Source organism: Lycium ferocissimum, chromosome 2 (genome assembly GCF_029784015.1).
Source record: "Lycium ferocissimum isolate CSIRO_LF1 chromosome 2, AGI_CSIRO_Lferr_CH_V1, whole genome shotgun sequence".
Classification (NCBI taxonomy): Eukaryota; Viridiplantae; Streptophyta; class Magnoliopsida; order Solanales; family Solanaceae; genus Lycium; species Lycium ferocissimum.
Genome location: NC_081343.1, coordinates 46,494,513 through 46,520,044, shown reverse-complemented (window position 1 = coordinate 46,520,044; position 25,532 = coordinate 46,494,513). Strand labels below are relative to the sequence as shown.

General features: G+C 36.3%; 2 protein-coding genes across 5 annotated transcripts; one reads left to right on the top strand and one right to left on the bottom strand.

The window, feature by feature from the left end:
- The first annotated feature begins 518 nt into the window (after positions 1–518).
- LOC132040611 (protein CHROMATIN REMODELING 4) lies at positions 519–18,770 on the top strand. Of its 4 annotated transcripts, XM_059431287.1 has the most exons (12): positions 910–1,165; positions 3,165–3,451; positions 3,838–3,939; positions 4,081–4,851; positions 8,590–8,694; positions 8,844–11,570; positions 12,971–13,128; positions 14,993–15,107; positions 15,389–15,483; positions 15,717–16,368; positions 16,470–18,006; positions 18,154–18,770. In XM_059431287.1, exons 2-12 carry the CDS (start codon positions 3,233–3,235, stop codon positions 18,429–18,431), a joined length of 6,759 nt encoding a protein of 2,252 aa, XP_059287270.1. In that variant the 5' UTR covers positions 910–1,165; positions 3,165–3,232; the 3' UTR covers positions 18,432–18,770. The 4 variants fall into 4 exon arrangements, with proteins under 4 accessions (XP_059287264.1, XP_059287270.1, XP_059287259.1 ...); XM_059431281.1 differs by lacking the exon at positions 910–1,165 and adding an exon at positions 519–903 and having other exon boundaries at positions 16,470–18,770; XM_059431276.1 differs by having other exon boundaries at positions 910–1,156; positions 16,470–18,770.
- A 2,474-nt stretch (positions 18,771–21,244) lies between these two features.
- Positions 21,245–22,033, bottom strand: LOC132048118 (uncharacterized). Its single transcript, XM_059439046.1, has one exon. The coding sequence runs from the start codon at positions 21,807–21,809 to the stop codon at positions 21,369–21,371; it is 441 nt and encodes a 146-aa protein (XP_059295029.1). The 5' UTR covers positions 21,810–22,033; the 3' UTR covers positions 21,245–21,368.
- Positions 22,034–25,532: the final 3,499 nt, after the last annotated feature.

The following is a 25,532-nucleotide window of genomic DNA, read 5'->3' as shown; positions in this document are numbered from 1 at the left end:
ATTTTCGGCTCAATTTTTTGAAAGGTTTTATGCATGTTTTCAAGTGTCCATTACGTAAATTAACCACTTAAAACATTTCACCTCCTTTAATTATACGTAGTAGCTTCAATAAACTTAAAACCTCGAGCTTGTTCTAATTGAAATTCACGTGTATAATCAAAAGAGGTGACATATTTTATGTGGTTAATGTATTTACGTAATAGACGTTTGGAAACATGCGCACAAGTTTTTTCAAATTTCAAATCGAAAACTTCTAGTAAAAACACTTTAAGATGTATCCTTGCTTAATTATAACGTGTTATAATTCGAGTATCTAAATAAAATTTACTAACAAATATAAGAGGCAATCGATATATTTCCCATATTTTTAATTAGATTATTATTGCTAAAACAATCAAGAAACTAGAAAAAGAAAAGTAATAAAAGGCTGCAGATACAAAAACACTTGATGGCGGCTATAATTAGGAAAAAAGAACACTTGTATAAAGAAAAAAATATAGCGGGAGAAAAAGGATGAAATCTGGAGAGAAACATAATATATTTAGAAATATATATTTTAGAGAGAGAACAAATGACAGAAACATATATAAACAACATCAGATTACAAAGACTAGTTCCAACAGATTCTGTTAATCTCTTTTGAGTCTTCTCAGTCTTGAATTCTATTCTCCTCTTTCAAGAATGAATACAAGCGTGAAGATAGACTCACAAATGATGATGTTAACATACATCAAATGCTCCACGTGGCATCATCTCAGTGGAATTGTCCTTTGGCTCGCTTCCCACAAAGCCAAGAACCAACCCCACCACCCCAAAGAACTCACCCACCCCACCCCACCTTAGCATGTTGTCAGTGTTGATGTTGGGTGTGTTTTGTGTAACCCCCAAAGTCCTATAAACCTGGTGAATCCTTATTTGTATGCATTCTCTCTCTCTCTCTAAAACCTTTTTCTATCACTTTCACGCTCTCTATTTATATCTTTTGTTTGCCTTGTACCGCTTTATTTCTCTCTCTTTCTTGTATACACACACCTCATACCCTAAATTGGGTTACTCCCACCTTTGCCTCTTCTCTTACTTGTTGTTGGTTCTTGATTCACCTACTTATATATAAAGATTGAATTTTTATGTGTTCTTGTCAGGTTTTGATCCATAGGTAAGATAGGTATGTGCTAATCTTTATCTGGGTTGCTGTCATTTTTTGAAAAAGAATGTTGTTTATGTGTGGTTGCTAGCTTTTTTTTTTGTTTTGTTTTGATTTGAGCTGATTCTTGTTTGTTTTGCTGTTCATTTTGATGTGGGTGTTTCTTGATTGGTGGGAATGTTGTGTTTTTTAGCTTCAATAATTTTTTTTTTGCTGTAAAGTTATGATCTTTGGTGATTTAAATTGTGTGTTGGCGGTTGTTAATTGAAATGGGTGAGGGGTTTTGAAATGGTTATGATCATTGATGGTTCCATTCAGCTGTCCATGCATGTGATGGTTTTTCTATATAACACATTTGAGGAAGGGCTTGTTATGCTGGATTTGTAAAGAGGAAATGTAATTCTTATTGCTTTGATTGTTTGAATGGCTTTAGTAAGTCTACTGACCTGAGCATTTGTATCACTAGTTTCAACTTGATTTTAAAGGTCTGTTTAAATAGAAATTAATGATTCTTTGATTGCAGTTGTGCTGTTTTCCTTATTTGGTTGAGTTTTAACTTAGGTTTTAGGGTCTCGTAAAATTCTAAATGAAATGCATACGCCTAAGTTGGAAGTGAAGAACGTGGTGTAATTTCCCGTAACCTGGCTTACTATGGTTTAAGCCTTTGTAGTTAGATTCTATTTGAGGGCTTGGGTTTAAACCCTTTCCCGATATATCTATATTCATAGGTGTGAAACAGATTGTTCGGGAAGTTGGTGCTTTCCAAGTAATAGCGACGTAGTTGCATTTCTGATAATCTTAACTGCCCTTTAATTAACTAAATACATAATCTTCATATACCTTCAATCTTGATTTATGAACCGTGTTGCATCTCAATGAAGTTTTATGATTTCAGCTACTTGTTTCGTTTTATCCTAGTTTGGAAAATTTCTGGAAGTGATGCTTACCTTTTTTGTTACATTAGTCAAGGTAGTGTATTCATGTCTGTTTATTTGGATGCATAATTTTTGCTGAATGTATCTTACTACTCCCTCCGTCCCAATTTACATGACACACATTCCTTTTTAGTCGGTCCCAAAAAGAATGACACATTTCCTTATTTGGCAACACTTTAACTTTAAACTTTACTTTTTATGGTTAACGAGATGATCTATAACCGCACAAATATCTTTGGCTTGTTTTAGACCACAAGATTAAAAAATCTTCCTTTATTTCTTAAATTCCGTGCCCAGTCAAACTACATCATATAAATTTGGATGGAGGGAGGATATTAAAAGTATGCCTCCCTGCGGACTTAGTCCTAATGTTCGTTTTAGATTAGCCAATTATCTTCTTTTGGCTGATGCTAACTTCATTTGAAGGTTTATTATAGTGATTCTCTAGAAATTATTAGGTTAGTGCTTGTCTCTGTAGGGTAAGTTCATGTTTAGTGTTCCCAATGATATTTCTTGTGTTCTTTCCACCATTTAATTTCAAGGGAGCTTTCATCTATCTTACACATTAATTACGATGAGTTTCATGGATCTAGTTTCAACATTCTGCTATGCACCCTCAATTATGTGTTCGATTATGTAACACAATGTATTCACAAGCTAGTATCATGTATGTAACAAATGATCATCTACAACTAAAGCAGTGTCTGATCTACTCGTTCAGTGAATGAAGATCTAATCAGTCAACTACGTTGTCATCTATGTGAATGCATGTTTTAGAAATATAGCATCGTATGATATGTTCTTCCTAAGAAAGTGGCTTTTCCATTTGTTTTATAGTGTTAAGAGCTTCAAAGATGCCGTCTTGAAAAAAGAAGAAGGGATAAAGTAGAAGCGAGATCAAAGTTTAGGGAGCTTTGTTGTAATGTAGACTAAAATGTAAAGTTTTTTCCTATTTGAAGAGCCTACTATGTTTTCTGTTCATGCAGTATGCTCAAATCTTGCTTCTTTACCTTTATTTCCGGAAGGTGTTCAAATTTTGTCCTTCAGGTTCATGGTCTAACACTCTTAGCAACAAACTTTTGCAGGTATATGTGATCAATTTGATGCCTGAAGGTCATTTTTTTCTGGCTTGAGATGTACTATCCTGCATGCAATGATGAAAGAAAACGATTCACTGTCCGGTAAAATGCTTAACAGAGACTGGGCCTTAAAACGCAAGCGTCGCAGACTTGCATCCGGTCCTGATGTGCCAAATGGCAAAGAAAAGGCTTCAAAAACCTTGGATTTACCCTCGAGTAACTCACCCAAGCGTCGAGTGAAAAACGAAATCACTTCAAGTGGTTCTTCTAGCAAGAAGAAAGGAAATGATGGGGTTAGTGTGTTCTTTATGGTTTTCTTAATTTTTTTTCCGATTTATGGCCGTGAAACTACATGGTAAACAAGACTTTGAGCAGTATTTTAGGAGGAAGATTTCCCTTACTTCTTGATCAAGAGACCAACATGCTTTTTTAGCTTGCTATTCTTAAACTTCTTGGTTATCTTTTTTCTTTTTTGGGTTTATTCTTTATGAGTATGTTACCTTTAAGCTCTCACTGTTAGCTTTGCCATCGTCTTGCCAGAATAGTAAGACCAAAAGAACTGTTTGAGATTTATTGCCTTGCAGTGTGATTTAAGTATTTTCCAGCCGAGCTTTATTGCTTCTGTACATTTGCTTTTTCAAAATGCTTCTGACTTTTGTTTCCTTTTGCTCTCATCCAGTACTATTATGAATGTGTTGTTTGTGATCTTGGTGGAAATTTGCTTTGCTGCGAAAGCTGTCCGCGAACCTACCATCTTCAGTGTCTGGATCCTCCTCTTAAGGTATATTTTATAGTTGCTTTATTTAAAACCGGATTGACTATTTTCATTCAAAACTTTCATGTAGTAGTTTGGCCTTTCCTTTTCAATTTATCCATCCAGTTTACTTTTGTCACTGACAATTTTTTTTTATATCCTATGTAGCGTATACCATCTGGAAAGTGGGAATGTCCTAGTTGTTATCAGAAGAATGATACGCTTGAATCTGTCAATCCTCTAGATACTGTCTCGAAACGACCAAGAATAAAATTTACAAGTGGAAAAGCAAAAGATGAACATAAGTCATCTGGAATCTCCAAGGTATCCCTGATTTTTGAAAGCTCCATTCCTGGTAAGAAAAGATCCTCGGGTAAAGAAAAAACTCCTTTATCACATCGCAGTCAAATGGAGAAGCTGGGTTCTTCCTCCAATGATGTTTCTTGTGATACTAAACCAAGTCATCATTCCCGGGATGGTGATGCGGATGGCAATTCATTGTATGGAAGTGTTGATAAAGAAAAGGAGGTGCCTCCTTCAGATACTCCAGTTGAGAAGGAGGTGCCTTCTGCAGATACTCCATTGGAGAAGTCAAGCTCTTCAATGAATGATACAACATCCTTTTTGAATATGATGGATTCAAAGACGAATGACAAAGCCTCTGAAAAGAAGCCTGATATGCCTTCTAGTGGTGAACCTGTAGCTGTATCAGAGGCCGCTTCTAGGAAAGACAGGAAAAGAAAACCTAATTTTTACAACATTGACAGTCGGAACAAATCTAAGTCTGACAAGGGCAGGCGAGCTTCTGGTAATTCTAAAAAGTCTGGTTCAAAGTCAAGCAAATCGCAAAAAAAGCGTAAGCGTGTTGATCATAAGCCTTCAGTGCCTGCGTCAGATAGGGATGGGAGAGATACTGTTGAAACCCAACTTAAAGATGAGGTATAATCCCTATGTTTCGTATTCTTCCTCAAATGTGAATAGTTTTTCTCAGTAGATTTCATTTTTCAATTAGGTAAGATATCTTATTAAATGAAGGCATCCAGAGGATTATTGCAAAAGTATGATGCTTGATCCCTACACAATAATAACAATTTCATAAATTAATAAGACATCTGGCTCCTAGGGATGGAATAGAATCTGAGGTTCCTTCAAACATCTCAGGTTCCTTTCCGTTCATGTTGACAACTAGGAATTGCTTGCCACATATTTCTTCTTGATTTTTGCCCCTTCCTACTATGCCAACTGATTAAGGCATCCTTCATGCTAAGTGGCAGAAACCACGGTAGCCCAAATAGGAACATGTCCCATAGATTCCTGGCAACAATGCAATTTAAGAACAAGTGTAACATCCTCATCTTCAAAGTTGCGCATGGTACATAAACTGAAGCATCTACATCAAGTTTTGCTCAATAGATTTCAGTGTTGCTTTTTCTTTAGTGATAAAACATTTCAATCTGTTGGTTGGAGAAAGAAAACATAAGTTAGGCTAGAGTGAGTTCTTCCAAGCTAAACATTTCTACAAGTCGATCTTTACCATGATATTGAAGAGGAGTATGTAAAAAAGGAAAAACAAAGAGCTTCTATGTGGCTTTTGGCGTATGAAGATTGTGCGAGAAACATTGAGGTTGTGATATGTTGTCTTTTTTGTGTTCTACGTGAAAAGTGATTATTGTAGTGACATTTTCAAACTGGCCCAATTTACCAAAGAGAGAAAAGGCAATGTTATTGTTATTAGTCGCAAGGATCACCAGCTTGCTTTTTACGTTAATTTGTGGTGGTTAAATCATTAACTTGAACAGTCATAGAGTGATATATTCTGGTCTTCCAAAAGTGCGGAGAGCTGTAAGTAAAGTACAAATTGTGTGACATCACCTTAGATTGTCCTAAATATGGCAATGCCAATGTTTGTAGGTCTATTCTTATGGAGTAGTATTTATATTATATTTAATTTTTTTTTTCCATATAAGATGATTTCCAGTAGATATTTTATTTTAAGGAGAACTTAACTTTATTCAATTTACTGGTGTTTTGTATATGAATGTGATTTTTCTGATGAAGTGTATATGAATGTGATTCTTTTCCTGGAAATCTAAAGTGCTTCAATCGCTGGCAAAAAAGAGTCAAAGTGAATAGACATAATATATTTGCTTTGTTTAACTGTTGGATCTTATATTTCTTTGTACAATTTAAAAACTTAAATATTCTTCTAGATGACCAGCACCATCTGAAGGATAGTTCTTCTCATCCTTTTTGGGCATGTTTTGAAACTATGGCTGCTGGATGTTCTTTCTAGGAATGAAGAGAGAGTCAGCATCCCCTATTTCCTAGATGTTTATGGTTTCAATAGTTTGCTTGATGATACTCTTTTACCATTTTCCTTAATTTCAATGCTCATTATTGCCCACGGAAGCTTGTAACTCTATGATAATTTAAACTAGACAGACAAGTAGATATACTGTTTACAGCTACATCAGTTAGATAGTTAGCAATAGTATGTATTCCATTGTTCAATCTAGTCTAGTGTTAAAAAATTTAAATGCAAACACGGAAGCTTGTAACTCTATGATAATTTAAACTAGACAGACAAGTAGATACACTGTTTACGGCTACATCAGTTAGATAGTTAGCAATGGTATGTATTCCATTGTTCAATCTAGTCTAGTGTTAAATAATTTAAATGCTTTGCATTTAAATTGAAAGAAAGAGATTAAAAGGAAAAGTCACTTTGAACTCGAGTATTAATTTCAGTCTCTAAATGTTCATGCCTCAAAACAGGCATGCAATAATGGGGATGTCCTCAGTTTATTTATCTTTTTCAGGTAAGATATGAATGCTGAAATATTGTGATAACCTACTTTCAGGAGAGGAGACTGTAGTTACGTATAAAGCCTTCAAAATTGTGGGGCATGCAGGAAAATTTCCATAGAGAGTTCAAACCCTAATGTTGACTATCTTGTCTGGTTAATTGATAGTCTTAATCTGATAGTGTTTTGTTGTTTGATATTGATTTTGCTGTTCTGGGACTGCCATCAGCTTAGTAAAGCTCTAAAGGGGGCTTTACTGGGGCAGCTATGGGAGCATGCTCAAAACAATTTACTTATTGGGTAAGGAAGGCCTTGGGCATGAATTCTGTGTTTGGCTCGAAATAAGAAAAAAATTTGGCTCGTAATAAAGACCATAAGATTTGTGGTATGATTGTCAAGCTTTGAGAGGGAGGAAGAATGGCGCGCTTTAAGGCATTAGTGTAGACGTATTCAAGGTGGTGAACTCAATAATGGAGTAGATTCTGAACTTGGTAAAAAGAAAAGCCTTTTTCAGCACTTCTTTAATTAACTCTACTCCATTTGACACTTACCATTTCAATTAACCCTACTCCATGTAACACTTACCATTTCTACACCCAAATGTGTGACCTAGTAGTCAATGAAGTCGGTTGAGAACCATTAGGTTTCAGGTTCAATACCCAGCGGAGGTAAAAACATTAGGTGATTTCTTCCCATTTGTCCAAGCCTTGGTGGACAAAGTTACCTGGTACATGTGTTGGTGGGAGGTAGCAGGTACCATGTGGAATTAGTCGAGGTCCGCACATGCCGGACTGAACACCACAGTTATAAAAAGGATGTAACACTTGCCATTTCTCAAAAAAGAAAAAAAAAAAAAAGAAACTCTGCTCCATGTACATTCATGAGGCCCAACAGCAAATTTCCTCTTTTTAGGATGACTAGTCTATTAAAGGGTTTCTAAACCAGTAAGGAAGTGTGTGAGGGCCAAGAAAGCTAAGGGAGGAATGGGTTCATTGTCTGGAGAAAATGCGGTTCTACTTCGGTACTTCCTAAGATGATCATCCAGATTTTGAATAAATATTTTCTGGAGACTCTAGATTGATATCTGGACGACCGATGAGGAGGTATCGTCTAATGTTATCCTTCTGGAAGGGAAGTCTCTAGAGTAAAGAAGAGAAATTGCTTCGTGGACATTAGCATATACGGTGATGTAGCACGTCTCTTAAATTAGGAAGGCACAAATGATTTCTCTATTGTGGATAAGCTGGTTTTTTATTTTAGCGTGAGACTCTTTGCTTTTTTTATTTCCTCTATATGTTGACAGATATCTGCTACTTCTGGTTTTTTTTTTTTTTTTTTGATGTAAATGTCCATGTCCACTTTTGCATATGATTGAATTTCTATATCGGAAGAAAGAAACTTTTCAAAAGAGAAAGTAATAATAACCTGATGGAAGATTTACTACGTCTCAGCTCCCTATATGTATGGGATTATCAGCACTGGTCCTTGATTTCTTCAATTGTACCCCTACTTGTTTCTTCTATTTGAGTTTAATGGAACTTTGTTGCTTACCCTAGGCAAGGAGTGAAAAATGAAGCTTTCTACTTCTTTTTGAACTCTTGCCTAATAATAGTAGTTTTTTTTTTTTGTTGGTATAAAAGAATAGTTTTACTCGAACTTATTAAAAAAAATAACAGTTTGTTTGAAGGGTGTGGATTAATATGAATTAGTTACTAAATTGGAAAGGCCAAAATAAAAAAAAATAAAACAATAATTTTCTGAGATGTCTATTCTTTTTAATATAAAAAACTGATATTGTAATATGCTAATATGCAAAAACCAACTTAATGGTTGTTTCTTTTGTTGATTTTATTTCTTTTTTTGGCTAATGCAGTTGGTTTCCGAAGAGGCTGGTCAGCCATCAGATCTGTCACGTGAAGCTGGAAAAGTTGCCATCGAACATTTGGTATATGATAATAATGGTCCTGATCTTCAACAGGTACTAGTTCCAAGGACCAACTTATAGGTTTATTATGTATCATTTAATAATTAGGATCATCTGCTCCTTTATTACTCTTTGATGTAATTCCCTACCAAGAATATTGATGATAATCTGTTGTCCTACTTTTGACACATGCTTAATTGCAGGTTGATAGGGTTCTGGCATGTCGAGTTCTAGCGGATAATGCAAATGACCCAGCATTGGGAGAATCAGCAAGATTAGCAGATAAAGAGAAAGTAAATGATGAAAAGCCCAGCTGTGATGTGCCTGCAGTTAAGGTTGGTATAGAATATTCAGGCAGTGGCTCTGAAGAAACTTTGGACATTCCTGATGAAGGAAAAAGCTCAAAGTATGATATCAGAAAGGCTAAAGTTCAAGTGTACAGAAGATCAGGTAGCAAAGAATGCAAGGAAGGAACTGGCACAGTAAAGGAAGACCCTCAAGGCTCAGTATCTGAAGGTGCAATCAACAAAAACGAAGAAGACACTGCTGCTGATGATCTGGATAATAGGCATAATATATCTGGAGAAAGCATTTTTTCCACTGAAAAGAACTATATTGACAATGCCAAGTCGAAGGATAATGTCACATCTGGGAGTCATGAAGTTGGAACTGCCAAGGGAGTAGATGAAATGATTGCTACAGATACCACCTCTTTCAAGAAAAGTGAGGAGACTGTCTTGGCTAAACCACCAACCTCGAATGGTGTAAATGTCTCCTATGAATATCTTGTTAAGTGGGTTGGGAAATCAAATATTCATAACTCTTGGATCCCAGAGTCTAAGTTGAAAGTTCTGGCTAAAAGAAAACTGGACAACTACAAGGCGAAGTATGGGACAGCAACAATAAATATTTGTGATGAACAGTGGAAGCTGCCTCAGCGGATTATTGCAACTCGGCCTGGTACGGGTGGTTCAGATGAAGTTTTTGTGAAATGGACAGGTCTTCCTTATGATGAATGTACCTGGGAAAAAATACAGGAACCTGTGATTGCAAAATCATCTCATTTGATTGATCAGTTTAATCAGTTTGAATCCCAAGCATTAGCTAGAAATGCTACCAAGGATGATGTGGTGAGGAAAAAGAGAGAGTGCCATAAAAATGATATAGTTACTCTGCCAGAGCAGCCTAAAGAACTGCAAGGAGGCATATTATTTCCACATCAAATGGAAGCCTTAAATTGGTTGCGCAAGTGCTGGCATAAATCCAGAAATGTTATTCTTGCTGACGAGATGGGGCTTGGGAAGACAATATCAGCTTCTGCTTTCTTATCATCACTGTACACCGAGTTCAATGCTGCACTTCCTTCTCTGGTATTAGTTCCTCTTTCCACAATGCCAAATTGGATGGCAGAGTTTCAGTTATGGGCTCCACACCTAAATGTTGTAGAATACCATGGGAGTGCTAAAGCAAGAGCTGTGATTCGCCAATTTGAATGGCATGCAAGGGATCGAAGTGATCTGAGTAAGAGGTCGACTTCATACAAATTTAATGTTCTTTTGACTACGTATGAAATGGTTCTCGCCGATTCCACTTTTCTGCGTGGGATCCCATGGGAAGTTCTTGTGGTTGATGAGGGACACCGTCTGAAGAATGCTGATAGTAAACTCTTTAGCATGCTCAACACATATTCTTTTCAGCATCGGGTGCTATTGACTGGTACTCCTCTTCAGAACAACATTGGCGAGATGTACAACTTATTAAATTTTCTGCAGCCATCGTCATTTCCTTCACTATCGTCGTTTGAGGAGAAGTTTAATGATCTTACAACCGCGGAAAAGGTGGAAGAATTGAAAAAGCTTGTCGCTCCGCACATGCTTCGCAGGTTGAAAAAAGATGCCATGCAAAATATTCCTCCTAAAACTGAACGAATGGTTCCTGTTGAGTTATCTTCTATTCAGGCTGAATATTACCGTGCAATGCTTACAAAGAACTATCAGCTTCTTCGCAACATTGGGAAAGGAGTTGCACAGCAATCAATGCTGAATATTGTTATGCAGTTAAGAAAAGTTTGCAACCATCCTTATCTCATACCGGGAACTGAGCCTGACTCTGGTTCAGTGGAGTTTCTTCATGAAATGAGAATAAAGGCTTCTGGAAAGCTGACTCTTCTGCACTCTATGCTCAAAAGTTTGCACAAAGAAGGTCACAGAGTCCTTATATTTTCACAGATGACTAAGCTTCTAGATATTCTGGAGGATTACTTGGCAATTGAGTTTGGGCAAAAAACATATGAGAGAGTTGATGGCTCTGTTGCAGTGGCTGATCGTCAAGCAGCAATAGCACGGTTTAATCAGGACAAAAGCCGATTCGTCTTCTTATTATCAACACGCTCTTGTGGCCTGGGGATCAATTTGGCTACTGCAGATACTGTTATTATCTATGATTCTGATTTCAATCCACATGCTGATATCCAGGCGATGAATCGGGCTCATCGTATCGGACAGTCAAAGAGACTTCTAGTGTACCGGCTAGTAGTCCGTGCCAGTGTTGAAGAACGGATACTTCAGCTTGCTAAGAGGAAGTTGATGCTTGATCAGCTTTTTGTGAACAAATCAGGGTCCCAAAAGGAGGTTGAGGACATCCTTCGATGGGGAACAGAAGAGCTTTTTAGTGATTCCTCTAGCATGGCAGAGAAAGATGCTGTTGAAAACTCCAGCGACAAAGATGAAACAGTTCCTGAAGTAGAGCATAAGCGCAGGAGGACTGGTAGCCTGGGTGATGTGTATAAAGATAAGTGCACCAAGGGCAGCACTAAGATTGTGTGGGACGAAAATGCTATTTTGAAATTGCTTGACCGTTCAAATATTCAGTCAGAATCACCTGATAACCATGAGGCAGAACTGGAGAATGATATGCTTGGCTCAGTGAAGGTAACCACAGCTCTTTCACAGATATGCTTTATTGACATATTTCTGAAAGTGATTCGTACAAGTGCCAACTCTATTATTCTGAAGTGGAAGACGGATAAATTAGGGTCTGATATTGTAGTTCTAACTGTGACGATAGATAGAGGACACCTAAGGACAGTTGGAAGTTGTGAAGTTACTGAGCAAGTGTGAGGGTCCAATAACAACTAGTCCTCATTCCCAAACAAGTTGGGGTGGCTAGATAATTCCTCACTAACCATGTTTCTCCAATTAAAATTCATATCAGGTAGAGGAGAGTTGAAACAGAGTTGAGAAAATGAAAAAACATGAAGGACATAGCATCAATTTGGTGAAAGATTAACGTAACTGTGTAACTGGATTTTACTTGGGGGACCTGAGTCTCCAACTAAGGAAACTAGTTCTTGATTTCCAATATAAGTAATTGAATATGCAAGGAATATAAAATCATTTATCTGAAGACCGTAAACTAGATTCTTTGCTGTTATTGCTTGAAAGCTACTAAATGACCTAACTACAGTTGGTTAGTAAAATTTAACAACATCAACTTAATCCGAAGTATAACTTTCATACTAATCTGAAGTAGAAAAGTTTCTCTGGGAACTTCCAGCTGACAATTTACTGTACTTAAGTTCCCTTAAATTAAATTGTGTTTCAGAAGTCTTTCTACATCCCTTATCCAGCGTAAAGTTTCTTTATTTGTTCTGTATGTCCTTGAAGATGAAGGCTGCTATAGCAGATAAAGTTTGTAAGATCGATTCTAAGTAAAAGATAAAGCTACTAGAGCGGTTATATGTTTTAGCTGTGTTAACACTGCAAGTTTGTTTGGATCTGAATGGGCATGCCGTGAACTTTTCACTGGATAAATTTACATGCTCAAAAAGTAGAATCACTTTACTAACTTAGATTGTTCCAATTATGCTCTGCACGTTATGAAAAGTTTCTTATGCCTTATGGTGAATATATAATGCGACTTAATTGATGTTTTGTCTGGTATGGCATGTAATGACTGTCCATGCACTCTTAGCCAAGTGTCAGTGAAAATGATGAATCTTCCACTTTCAGTTTATTATGGTTCTGCAATATTTTAAAGTTGAGATTTTTATCAGTGGTCTATTTCGTGAATCTAAAGATTTTCACTTTTCATGGCTTCTCTTGCTTGTCTGCAAATTGTAGTTACAGAGTTATAATTCTATTTATCTTTAACATGACATGCTATTTAATTAAGATTCTTTATTCTGCTCTCTGATTCAATAAGGAAGCAGTTTTTGTTTCTTTGGCAACTCGTGTGCAAGATCTTAGGAACAACAATCACTATAACACCATTCTAATGTCTTGCTGAATCTTTTCTTGTGCCTGTTGTGTTTTCCTTTCTCTTTTGTCAGTCATTGGAATGGAACGAGGAAGGTGCAGAAGACCAAGCTGGAATAGCATCACATATGGTGGTGAGTGAAGACACTTGTGTACAAAATGTTGAGAAGAAAGAAGATAACTTGGTTAGTAGCACTGAAGAAAATGAGTGGGACAAGCTTCTAAAAGTGAGGTATTGTTCTGGCAACCCTCTTTTATATTTGTTTGATGGTATACTATATTATATGGACTCAGCTATGCATATGTATTCAATGCGGATGTGTGAAGTATCAATAATATGTGCAGTTTTTTCCTGTATTTAGAAGAATCTGCACGAAATATACCAATATCACACCCGTTCAATGTGGGTACATCAAGACAAATAAAGGTGTCATATAGGTAGCTCATGAATTTCTTGAAGGATTGAAAAGGACTATTTCTTAGCTTCGTCTTCTATTTATGTGTTTAGGAAGTTGTTTCGAAAGACTTACAATTTCTTAGAATCCATGCAAACTTAATGAAAAGTAAGGCAGGATGTAAGAAAAAGATTTATATAGGCAGTACCAATTAGTTGAGATTGAGTTTTGACATGTTAGTTCGTTTACTTTAGGTCCAACATTTGGTAGGAGTCTGTTAATCTTGTTAGAGTTTTTTTTTTTTTCCTGAGAAAGTGTCTTATAATATTAGACTGAGATGGTTAAATGGAGCGAAATAGTCAGTTCCCAACTTGCTTGAGGTTGAGGTGTAGTAGTAGTTGTTATATTTATGTGTTTGCTTTGCATTAAGAAACAATGAGCAACACGTCTAGTAGAGGCAGATATGACATTAACTGTACGTCGAATAGTTTGTCAATGTATGCTTCCCTTTATTATGCTAAAGATGTTCTTGCAATTTTTTTAAAAAGTATATTCTTTTTTTGTGTGGAAAAGGTAACAGTATATTCATATATTCATCAGGACAAAGGCTGTGCTGGTAGCCACTTTTACCAAAAAGTCCAATAAGTTTAGGCTGTCCTTTTCTACTTAAGGGAAGCTCTTCAACTACTTTAATTACTACCTTAGCAGATTAAGAAGAATTAAGAACAATTTCAAAGACTTCTTTTGAGGTTGCTATATATGTTTCTTGTTCACAAAGCTCAGTCCTTTTTAGGAAGGCCAATCGCCTCCACCAATATTCCCAGTTTTATTTACTTCACATATTCAATTGTAAGATAATACAGATTTGAAACAGTGAAGGCACACCCACTCACAATACAAGTATGGGATTCAACTCCTGTAGGATTCCCTAGAACTGGCTTCCAGTTGACAATGTAGAAGATAAACAATTGTTTGTATTTGAAACAATGGATGTTTTAGTGGTGTAGTGGGTGAAATTTTTACATTCATTTTCTGTACTTTCCAGTGGTTGTTTCAAGTTATATAGGGTTTCACTTCTCCTGGAGACCTATTTCCTCTTCCTCATTTTCTGCCATTGATTCTTCTTGGAGGGGGAGAGAGAGAGAGAGACGATAAGCAAAGCACAGAAAGAAGTATTAGGATTTCGCCATCGGTTTATTTATTACGATAAGCAAAGCACAATAAGAAGTATTACGATAGTTGGTAGTGAGAATCCTAATGATTAACAAATAACAGCTTTATAAAGAAAATATATGCAAAACTAAACTAATATAACTGACAAAGACACACTAGTTTTATTTGTAAAGTTTATAGTTTTACGATTTCATCGACTAAAAAGGTTATCAAATGAATTGTAATTACAATTGAAACGATCGAAAAGGAAATGTGAGTTAAGATATGCTCAAGGTTGAAAATATCAGAAAAAATCTGAAAAAGAAGAGTCCCTTAATTACATAACTCTAAAATGAAATCGAGAATTGAATTCATTATAAGATCTATTTATCCATTTTAGAAGACGGTATGCCGCCGCTCGGACTCGAACTGAGATGCCTTAGCACTGCTTCCTAAGAGCATGTGTCTACCATGTTAAATGATTACCTTTGATGTGGTATACCTTCATTACGGCTTTTGCATCATTTCATCGTGTTCTTTTGCTTGTAGATGGGAGAAGTATCAGAGCGAGGAGGAAGCAGCGCTTGGTCGAGGCAAGCGCCTAAGGAAAGCCATTTCGTACAGGGAAGCATATGCTTCACACCCTAATGAAACATTAAGTGAGGTACTTCCGTACTGTAATTTATATTTCTACACCCACTCCCTCTTTTTTTTCCCTTTGATCAATTCTTCAACCCTCCCCTCAAAATTATTTGGGATCAGTGCTTTGAATATTTAAAATTTCTATTTCAACTACAACATTGTGATTCCGCAAGCATAGTGTTTGTTCGTTGAAGCTAATGAATTTGACGTGGATGATTGTTTCCTAGGAGGCAGTCGCTCTGTGGTTTCCTCATTACGACATAGATTAGGATCACTAATTTTATCCATTAACTGACATTGCAGAATGGTGTGGAAGAGGAGCAGGAGCCTGTGCCTGTTCCTGTGCCTGAACCAGAGCGAGAGTATAGTCCAGCTGGACGAGCATTAAAGGCAAAATAGTGAGTTATACCCTTTCGACTTTTATCAGCATCCAAATGGGAACATATTTGCTATAGTGTATTCAGATGGGTTCATCTTCTGAGTATTATGGGGGGGAATAAAATAGTAGAATGCATAATACTGGAATTTTCGCATCTTTTTGGCTGGATTATTTGAAAAACTTGGTTATATTGGTAAAATATGAACTTTGAAAGATAATATTTATCTGAATATTTTTATTGCGTTGGAGCAGTGCTAAGCTTCGTGCTAGACAAAAAGAACGGCTAGCCCGTAGAAATGCAATTGAAGCATCTGGACCCGTGGAAGGACAGGCTGGACAAGAGTCTATCTGTCATCTGCTTCCTCCGCAAGCTCATGATGTGAATCCGATGAATGTACCATCGCAACTCCGTGAAGAGAAACATGTGGCCATGAACTTGGATAAAAAATGCTGTGTAATATTATCATCCGAGGCAAAGAAAAACCTGGCTGACTTAAAGTTGAGAACGTTGAAACATAAATTGAACGATAACATAGCTCTTCCATCAAGTGGCCATCCTCTTGCAGATATTCCCCAGTCAAGTAATCACGCACAAGAGATGAGCTATACTGACTCCATGGCCAATAAACACCTTTTACCAGTTCTGGGACTATGTGCTCCTAATGCTCATCAGGTGGAGGCACCACAGAGGAACTTCTCCAAGTCAAACAACCGACAACACAGGCAAGGATTAGGACTGGAGTTCCCAACTATTGCTCCTCCTCCTCCGGAGGTTTCAACTGAAATGGTTGCTAAAGATCAGGAGAGCTTCCCTCGGAGATTTAGATTGCCAGATCTTCCCCTGGATCATTCACAACAACGTCCAAAGAATAGTTTACCTGATTCTTATCTCCCATTCAGTCCAGTATGCTCTCTCTCTCTCTGTGTTATAACATGTTTTCATGCATTTTAAATGTAATGCTTTTAAATAATGCTAATGTGAATTCCTAATGTTGTTCTCTGCAGCATCCTCGATCAGTCATGCATGAAAGAGGTTCGGCTGGTAATTTAAAGAATTCTGGTGTTACTTTATCTGATATTCAAGAAAAGGCAGCATTGCAGAAACCTTTTGATGAGCCATTGTTACCAAGATACCCATTTCCTTCTATGAACATGCCCCGTCCTCCCTCTGACTTGTTTCCCAGCTTGTCTTTGGGATCAAGAGTTGCAGATGTGAATGAGTCTGTTCGTGAGCACCCTGTACTGCCGTTCTTGCCCAATCTCAAGTTTCCACCTCATGATGCAGCTAGGTTTAATCCACAAGAACAATTGGGGTTAGGGCATATGGTACCTTCTTCATCTTCATTTCCTGAAAACCATCGGAAGGTTCTTGAAAACATTATGCTGAGAACTGGGTTAGGATCAGGATCTGGATCAGGAAACCTACTTAAAAGAAAAAGCAAACTGGATATCTGGTGTGAAGATGAACTGGATTGTCTCTGGATTGGTGTACGTAGACATGGAAGGGGCAATTGGGATGCCATGCTGCGAGATCCAAGGTTAAAATTTTCCAAGTATAAAACTCCTGAAGATTTATCAATTAGGTGGGAAGCAGAACAGCTCAAGATCTTGGATGGACCTGCGCCAAAACCATCCAACCCTACCAAAGTGGGAAAATCAGGCTTATTCCCAGGAATTTCTGATGGAATGATGGCTCGAGCATTGCATGGTTGTAAACTAAATGAACAGCTCCTTCCAACCCACCTAACAGACATGAAATTGGGGTTTCGTGATCTGCCTTCCAGCTTTCCACATTTGGAACCTCCTGAGAGACTTGGTCTGAACAACAATCATATCTCACATCTTCCAACTCGCAGTGCTGATAAGTACCGGGTGAATATGAATGCAGGACCCCCAGACAGACCAGGGGCTTCGTCAAGCTTTCTTATGGAGTCGCCATTTCTGCTGAATTCGTTGGGCAGCAGTAGCTTGGGTCCTCTTGGCAGGTTTGACTTGCAAAAGGAGAATAATGATGGTGCAAGTGGATTTATTAAATTGCCTAACCTTCTTGACAGGTCTTTAAATAACTCACATGACAATGCGGGAGGTGGTGAATCTAGCAATTGTCCATCACTTCCTGAACTTAATAAAGGTCAGAAATTTTCTCAATCAAAGGGCAAGGAAGTGGCTGAATGTAGTTCACCGAAGAATAAGCTACCACACTGGCTTCGTGAAGCAGTGAATACTGCTCCAGCAAAACCCCCTGAACCGGATTTACCACCCACCGTCTCTGCAATTGCTCAGTCAGTTCGCGTGCTATATGGGGAGGAGAAGAAGCCCTCCATTCCTCCATTTGTTATTCCTTCTCCTGCTCCATCCCGACCCAGGGACCCACGATTGAGCTTGAATAAGAAGAAGAAGAAACATGGACTGCAAGTAATGAAGCAGTTCCAGAAAGATTTTGCAGGAACTAGTAATGTACATGGTGAGAGTATGGCTGGAACAAGTAGTCTGCAAGATTCAGCAGTCCCTCTGCTTTCTAGTGTGATGGCCAGAACTTCAGGTGAATCTAACCTTAATATGCCGCCTTTAAGTCTAAATGTGAATCCTTCAACTAGTTCAGTTAGTACATTTCCCTTAATGAAGACAAGCACTGGATTGTCTCCCTCACCCAAAGTGCTTCAATTGGTTGCATCCTGTGTTGCACCAGGTCCACCTATTGCTACTAGTTCGAGTTTCCTTGAAGATTCAGCCCCTCGCCCTAAGTCCGTTGATCAGGTTGCATGGTCAGACACCCAAGATTCACATGAAAAGCAGGAAACAAATCAGACCTCAGCTCCTAGTACATTTGGTCCATTTCAGGCAGAGAAAGAAGTTGAAACTGATAGTGGGGATTCTAGCAAAACTCAGTCAGATTCTGCTCGAGCTGGACAGGAAGATGTAGAGGAAATATCATCTGAAGAGACAGTATCTGACCGTGAACCATAGCTCTTTCCTATGGGGAGTTAATTGTTGTAACCATCTCGCGCCGTGTAACTCCATCATTCGCAGTTTTTTGTAGGGCAGGATGCAATTAAAGTAGCAAATACAGTACAGGTTTAGACCAATTATTATGTAAAGCTTGTGTAAGAGAAAGGAGAAACATAGAAGTTAGCATACAATGTTGTTCGTCGTCCTTAAAGTCAGTAAGGTTTTGACCTTGTAGGACTTGTTTAGCCTAGGGAGCTGGATTCAGCATTTCATTTAGGACTTTCTAAGTGTCAAAACTCGGGTTCATGTAAGCAAATCATTGCTTGTATGTATTTTATGCAAAGTGGTGTTTGGGATCAGACAGTTCTCCTATCTTTATAGCTGTTGAGTTCGAAGGTGGAGATCTTGTGGCTATTTTGAAATGTAGTGAAATATGAGTATACCAGTTGGTGATTTTGATTTTCAGTGAAATACATGTCACCGTTTATGAAAACTTGACATTGTCTTCTATTTTGATAAATATTGTGAAACCTTGAACCTTTATGCTATTTTCAAAACTTTCGAGGCTTCCTTGTTTTAAACTATGGTCATACCTTGTACCATTTTCATACTTACAATAATTTAAATTTGTGAAATCATTTCAACAAAAAAGGAAAAAGAAATACTGAAGCAATATTTGATGTTCAAACTTGTACGGGTAAAATATTTGACACTAGCGGAGTACATGGTAAAGTTGGTTAAATCTTCATCATTGTTTCACTGGTAAAGCTGTTACTTCATATTTGTTTACAGGCATAAAGCTCGACTTTTATCATGTTTTTTCTTCTACATTTCACTTTTCACACGAGCTTACTACACAAAAAGAATAAATGGAAAAAATATGCACCTCCTCTTCTCCATCTCCTAAGAAAGAAGAAACAACTCATTGATCCTTTAATGAGATATTTGAGCATATATTCTCAATTATTATATAAATATATGAATAGTAATGAGAGTATAATGGACAACTAGGCCTATCTTAGTTTTGGACACAACTCAAACCAATTGGTAAGTTTTAATAAGAGATAAGGGTTAAAAACACATCCTATCACTTTTTTTTGAGTTTCATACCCGAACTAAATGTGTGAACTCACTCTTCAAAAGGCAAGTGAAACTGATATTTTCTCAAAAAAATTGTCCACATAACATAAGTAATGCTATGGTGGCACCTACATGGAAATTAAAAAATAATATTTTTTATATATAAAAAAAAAGAGTATATATTTTTTTTTTTAAAAACAGCATTATTTAAAAAAAAAAATTTAAAAAAAAATCTGGATTTAAAAAAAAAAAAAATTGTAAAAAAATATCAAAAAATTTAGAAAATCAGAAAAAAAAAGATTTAAAAAATGGAAAAGTTGATTTTTTTTTTAAATGTGAAAACTAATAATCAATTTTCTTTTTCTTTTTTTTTAAAAAAAAACTTTTCCATTTTTTAAACTTTTTTTTAAAAATTTTCTATAATTTTTTTACAAATATTATTTTTCAGTTTGTTTTTTAAAACAAATAGTTTTTTTTTAAAATTTTAATATAGGTGTCATTGTGACATTATTTATCCACGTGGACAACTCTTGGTAACATTTTTATATAAAATGGAGAGTGTAGATCACGTGTGATACAAGAATAATTTGAAGTGAGTTTTGCAAACTATATAGTCATAGTTTAGGTATGAAATTAAAAAAAAAAGTGATAGTTGGGGTGTGTTTTTGACCCTTATCTCTTTTAATAATAAATAAACCTTCAATTATGCAGACTAATTTTGTGCAAAGCTTTTATTTTCCATTTGAGCTTTTACTTCATTATTATTGGGATGTAACTGTATCACACTGATTCATTTTAATGCATTCGTATGAAATGTTGAGATTTCAATATGGGAACTCTCCCAACATTAACCTATCATGATAGTACACCATCCACCCCAGAAAATTTTAAAAAATGTTTACTCGAAAAAAATACTTTTACCCCATTGGTGACGGTCCATTGTTCACGGAATTCTGACTTTTGAAACATAGTACACTAACACCACTTATAATAACTTTATACATCACTTTGGAAATGGCAGCACATGGCACTGCCACATGCTCACCAAACAATTTTTTTGTCACAGACAATTGTACAAAACGACATGCATACTTTTTATAAATATTTGTAGCCCACCCCTCACGCTCCAAGACAGAAAAATAAATAAAGTACCAAGTAAGCAAACTGTTATTTAGCAAATTATTACTACATGTTTAGTGCATTCATCGAATTTGATATTTGAAGATTTTCCATTCTCTTTTGATGAGTTTGCTTTTTGATGTTCAAAAAATATGTATACCAATTTCACATTTGGGTCACAGGTTTTTACCCATATTTGTTTATCAGTTTCATTTAGACGACATTCAAAATTGTAGACTGTAATTAGCATTACTGCACTCATAAGTCTCAAAAATATTCTTTTTATAACTGTGTTGTTCAGACTAACTTATGCTCACCTCGATTAGTCGATCGGGTATCTACTAGCTCTCACCAACACAATTTTTGAGTAACTCTACCATCAAGATTTACGCATATGAGAAAAAATCACCTAGTATTTTTTTTTCATTGCTGAAATTTGAACTCGATATTTCATGGTTCTCCTCCCACATCATTACCTTTTAAGTCACACTATTCTTGAGTGCTTCTTTCTTTCTTGAACTTCATATTCAGTTAAATACCATCACATAAATTGAGACTGACGGAGTAATATATACTTATACTGTAACTTTAAAAGAAAAGAATAAGAAAGAAAGATGGAAGCCTTTTCCTTATCCTCCAAAACTTGGGATTTCTTATCCTCAAATAAGCAGTATACAACATTTTCATCCAACTAAGTAGTAAATAAAAGAAACAATGATAAAATGATACACATCTGTTATAACTAATTTTTCTAGCTTAATGGGAAGTAGCGGTCATTAAATTTGGACAATGATCACCTTTTGGCGTAGCAACAAACCTCGAAGAAAAAGCACAAAACTTGTAATAATCTTCATCAGATACACTTCCAGTTCCAGTAGTATCAAAGTTCAAGGCGTAACTAAGTGGATCATACCGACATTGGAACGATGATTGACGGCTAGGATACGTACTATTTGTGGCAGTTTTCAACATCTTATTGCTATGTCTCTTCAACTTCCTCATCAATCTTGATAGTCCACAACATGATGATGATGATGACGCATTATTATTATTATTTCTTATTTGTGATGATGTTGAAGTAAAACTTCTGGTGGTGGTGGTGCGACCGCCGTAAAGGGTGTCTACCGCCGTGGCTCTGGTGGTTGTAGAGGTGGACGTGGTTAATCTTGGCCACCAATGACGACCCATTTGTGTCATTTTCTTGGTTTTTTTTTGTTTGTGTAAAATACAAAGAAGAAGTTTTAGCTTAGGGAAAATGAATAAGTGAGAAAAATGAGAGCTTTGGTTGAGGAATGAACGGTGTTGAAGGGAACTGGTCAAATATGTTTTGAATTTATAAAGGTGGTGATTTGTAAAGATGGGGTTCGTTTGAGATTTTTTTGATAGTCTCAATGATAAATCTTATGTTATTTTATTATTTTATTTCATTGATAATATATTAGGTTTGGTACGATGCTTGATTAATATAATAATATAGTGTAGAGAAAAGTGTTAGGATGACATTGGAAAGGGTTAAAAGAAAGAAAGGAAAAGTTCATTGTATGTGTAAAGGAGTACTAATGAGATGTTTCAAGGTATCAGCCACTAGATTTCTTTACCACAAAAAGTGGTATACAAATCAATTTGTGCATGTAACTAATTCCCGAAACAAATATCTAATAAATTTGTCCCTTTATAATTGACCTTTCACTAAATCTTTTTATGCTTTTTAGTTATTGAAGGTGGAGAAATAGGAAGTAAATAAGACTTTGAGCTCCACTCAATTCTTTGAGATATTCTAAACAAATACTGCTCTAAGTTCTATTCAATTGAATGTATTGTTTGCTCTTTGAAGGTGAGTATATATGACTGGTCCGGAAAAAAAAGTTGATTAATGATCTGAAGGATTAAAAATAGAATTTAAAATATAAATTCATGTGAAAAAAATACACAGTTTGAAAAAACATGGACAAAAAAATAATCTAATATCATTGTCAGCTCATCAGTAAAAAGCTATTGAAAGACTTACCCCGTAGCATAGCGAGTGTTTAATCAAATCAATAGATGCATGATGACTTACACGTAGTATAGTGAGTGTTTAATCAAATCAGTAGATGCATGATATATATTTACATACACATAAACTTAATTCTTTCACTTAATCATAAATTATTAGTTAAAAGATTAATATGGAGGGTAGTTCAGAGAGAGAACAGTTCATGCATCCTACCGGTAGTTGGTAGTGAGAATCCTAATGATTAACGAATAACAGCTTTAAAGAAAATATAATTAAAAGTAAACTAATATAACTGACAAAAACACACTCGTTTTTATTGTAAAGTTTTTTCAAAATAATAATAATAATATGAACTTAAACAAGAAAACCTAATTGGAAGTAGTGTTGTGATCTGAATCATCTGACTAGATCAGATGAGTGTGTATCCACTCACTTCCATGCTGGTGAGGAGTAGGATCAAAAGTAAAAGGCCGCCATGTAAATACATTTTTATTGCATTCACATGATTGTTGGCTTTTTCCTCTTCGGTAAAACATTTTTTTAACCACAACCGTCTCATATTAATCTTTATTTGAGTTTTTTTCCCTTGTTCATAGGGTCTTCTTTTTTAAAATAAATTTATTAAGCTGAGAGACTGGTTAGTGCATTATTTCATTAATGCCAGTTGTTTATTTTATTTATATTTGACTTGACCGTTTGAAATTTCTGTTAGGGAAATTGAGCTTTTTACTATAATACTGTATGTGATTAGTACTGTTATAGATGCCAACCAAGTTGACTAAAATAGAGGTTCGGACTTCACTTTGACTCTACCTGGCTTTTTACTTCTCCTTCACTTCCAAAAAGATTATCTTCTTTTGACTTGACACAAAATTTAAAAAATAAAAGAAGACTTTTGAAATGTGTGGTCCAAAATAAGTCTTAGATATTTGTGTGGCTGTAAATCATCTCATAAAATTAAATTGTTTCTAAATATAGAAAGGGGACAATCTTTTTGGGACAGACTAAAAAAGAAAGAAGGACAATCTTTTTGGGATAGAGGGAGTATCATTTACCCAAATCCGTTATTTAGAATAGGCTTAATGCATATGCAGCCCCCTGAACTTGTCTTTTTTTTTTTTTTTTAGATGCTTAACTAGTGTTGTTCTTATTGAACCTCCGAACCAATTCCCGAGTGTGTATATCAAACACAATCTGACTTATATAGTATTCTATTTTCAATGTAGCAACATGCTAATATATATTCTAATTTAATTATGTCATCTTTTAGCTAAAATTATCAGCAATTGAGAGGGAAAAAAAGAGTAAGCTCTTAATTAAGTTGGCAGTGGAAGAAACCGGCCAGAACCGACACATCCATGACCTAAAGAATAGCTTACCACACGTCTAAAATATTACTTCACCTTCGATCATTAACACGATTTAATTTTTGCTTCTAATAAAAAATCAGATTTAGAGAGTTTGATAGACACACTTGAGGACGAGTTCAGGGGTTCAATAAGAACAACATTTAGTTGAGGTACCAAAATGGAAAAAAAAAAAAGACAAGTTTAGGGTGCTGCGTATGCATTAAGCCTTTAGAATAACAATTGAATTTGTATATTTGGTTCAAGGACAGGCAGATTAAGATGACAAATAAGGATATTCGTGATGCTAAATTGCTAGATTAATATGATCAAAGTAATAAATGAGTATTGTAAATAATGAAGCAATAAATAACATAAAGCAAGTGAATCTTATTGTGGTGCCTCCGGCATAATCGTATGGCAGCATGACCAGAAAGCGAGAACTTAATGAGCCTTAGAACTGGATTTATAATGCCTGAGAGTAATAGTAAGGTGTGTGAAAATTCAGATCATTTACAAGTGGAGGAAAGGATGTTTTTATAGATTAACCCTAAGTGTGCATGTTTAACATCTTCCTTGATTCTCGCCTTCCGTAATGACTATAGCTGCACGTTAGGTGGACATTCATGAACCCGCTAAAGTTGAACCCAGATCCTTTGGGAGTGGTTGCATCTTGGACTTATCTTGATCGACCACTGTTATGCTCTTGGCCGGTCTTGTGGCTCCAAAGCTAGGCGAGCCTGTGTCATTATTGGTCCGAGCCTTCTGGAGGTAAGAATGATCTTATTATCGGACGAGTCGGGGGGGTTAAGCGTATTGCCCTTGTTGAACCGTGTTTGATTTATTTCTCATCTTCACTTGTCATCTTTCGATGTGTCAAACTGTCAAGTCGGGCTTTACCCCATACAACTATGTGTAAAAACATAATTCAACTTATAAACTTGTAACAATCCAGGCATTGTAGTTGTTTTTATCAATAATTTCGTTATAGCAAAATCAATATTTATATCTAAAAGAATTGAAAATAAAAGGGGCGTGAGTGGTTTTCTTTTTCTTCATCGTCTTGAAATGTTAGGAAAAAAAAAAAAGGTAACTTCCTAACGACTGTTTCTCTCTCAAATTCCTAACCGTGTGAACGCCACGCTCAACCTTCATGGAGCCTCCCTGCGGCCCTAATACGGCGCGTCCGGTGGGGAATCATGACCCTAAAAAAGGGGCGACAACATCTATGGAAGAATCTACACCAAAACCTACTTATGCGAATGCAATTATGACACCCCCCCCCCCCCTCCCCCCCCCCCCCCCCCAAAACCCCATTTGTGGATAATCGATTTGGATGTCCATCGATTTACACGAAGGACCTAGCACAACGAGTCCATGTTGTTATTTTTAAATCCAAGGATTATTATGGAATTATGGCTAAAGAATGCAAGTACACTCTAATTGGGAAATTTCTGAAGGGTCGACCAAAGATTGAGATTGTTCGGTCGGCTTTCTATGAAAAAATCACCCTCAAGGAAACTGCTGTGATTGGGGCCTATGATCACAGCTCTGTGTTCATTGAATTCGAGAATGAAG

Bases quoted from the DNA above. Each gene is read 5' to 3' on its own strand.
- LOC132040611 (XM_059431281.1), top strand. From the start codon at position 3,233: ATGATGAAAGAAAACGATTCACTGTCCGGTAAAATGCTTAACAGAGAC. The intron at 8,695-8,843 runs GTACTAGTTCCA...GCTTAATTGCAG, and splicing joins ATGGTCCTGATCTTCAACAG to GTTGATAGGGTTCTGGCATG. The intron at 15,108-15,388 runs GTACTTCCGTAC...CTGACATTGCAG, and splicing joins CTAATGAAACATTAAGTGAG to AATGGTGTGGAAGAGGAGCA.
- LOC132048118 (XM_059439046.1), bottom strand. From the start codon at position 21,809: ATGACACAAATGGGTCGTCATTGGTGGCCAAGATTAACCACGTCCACC.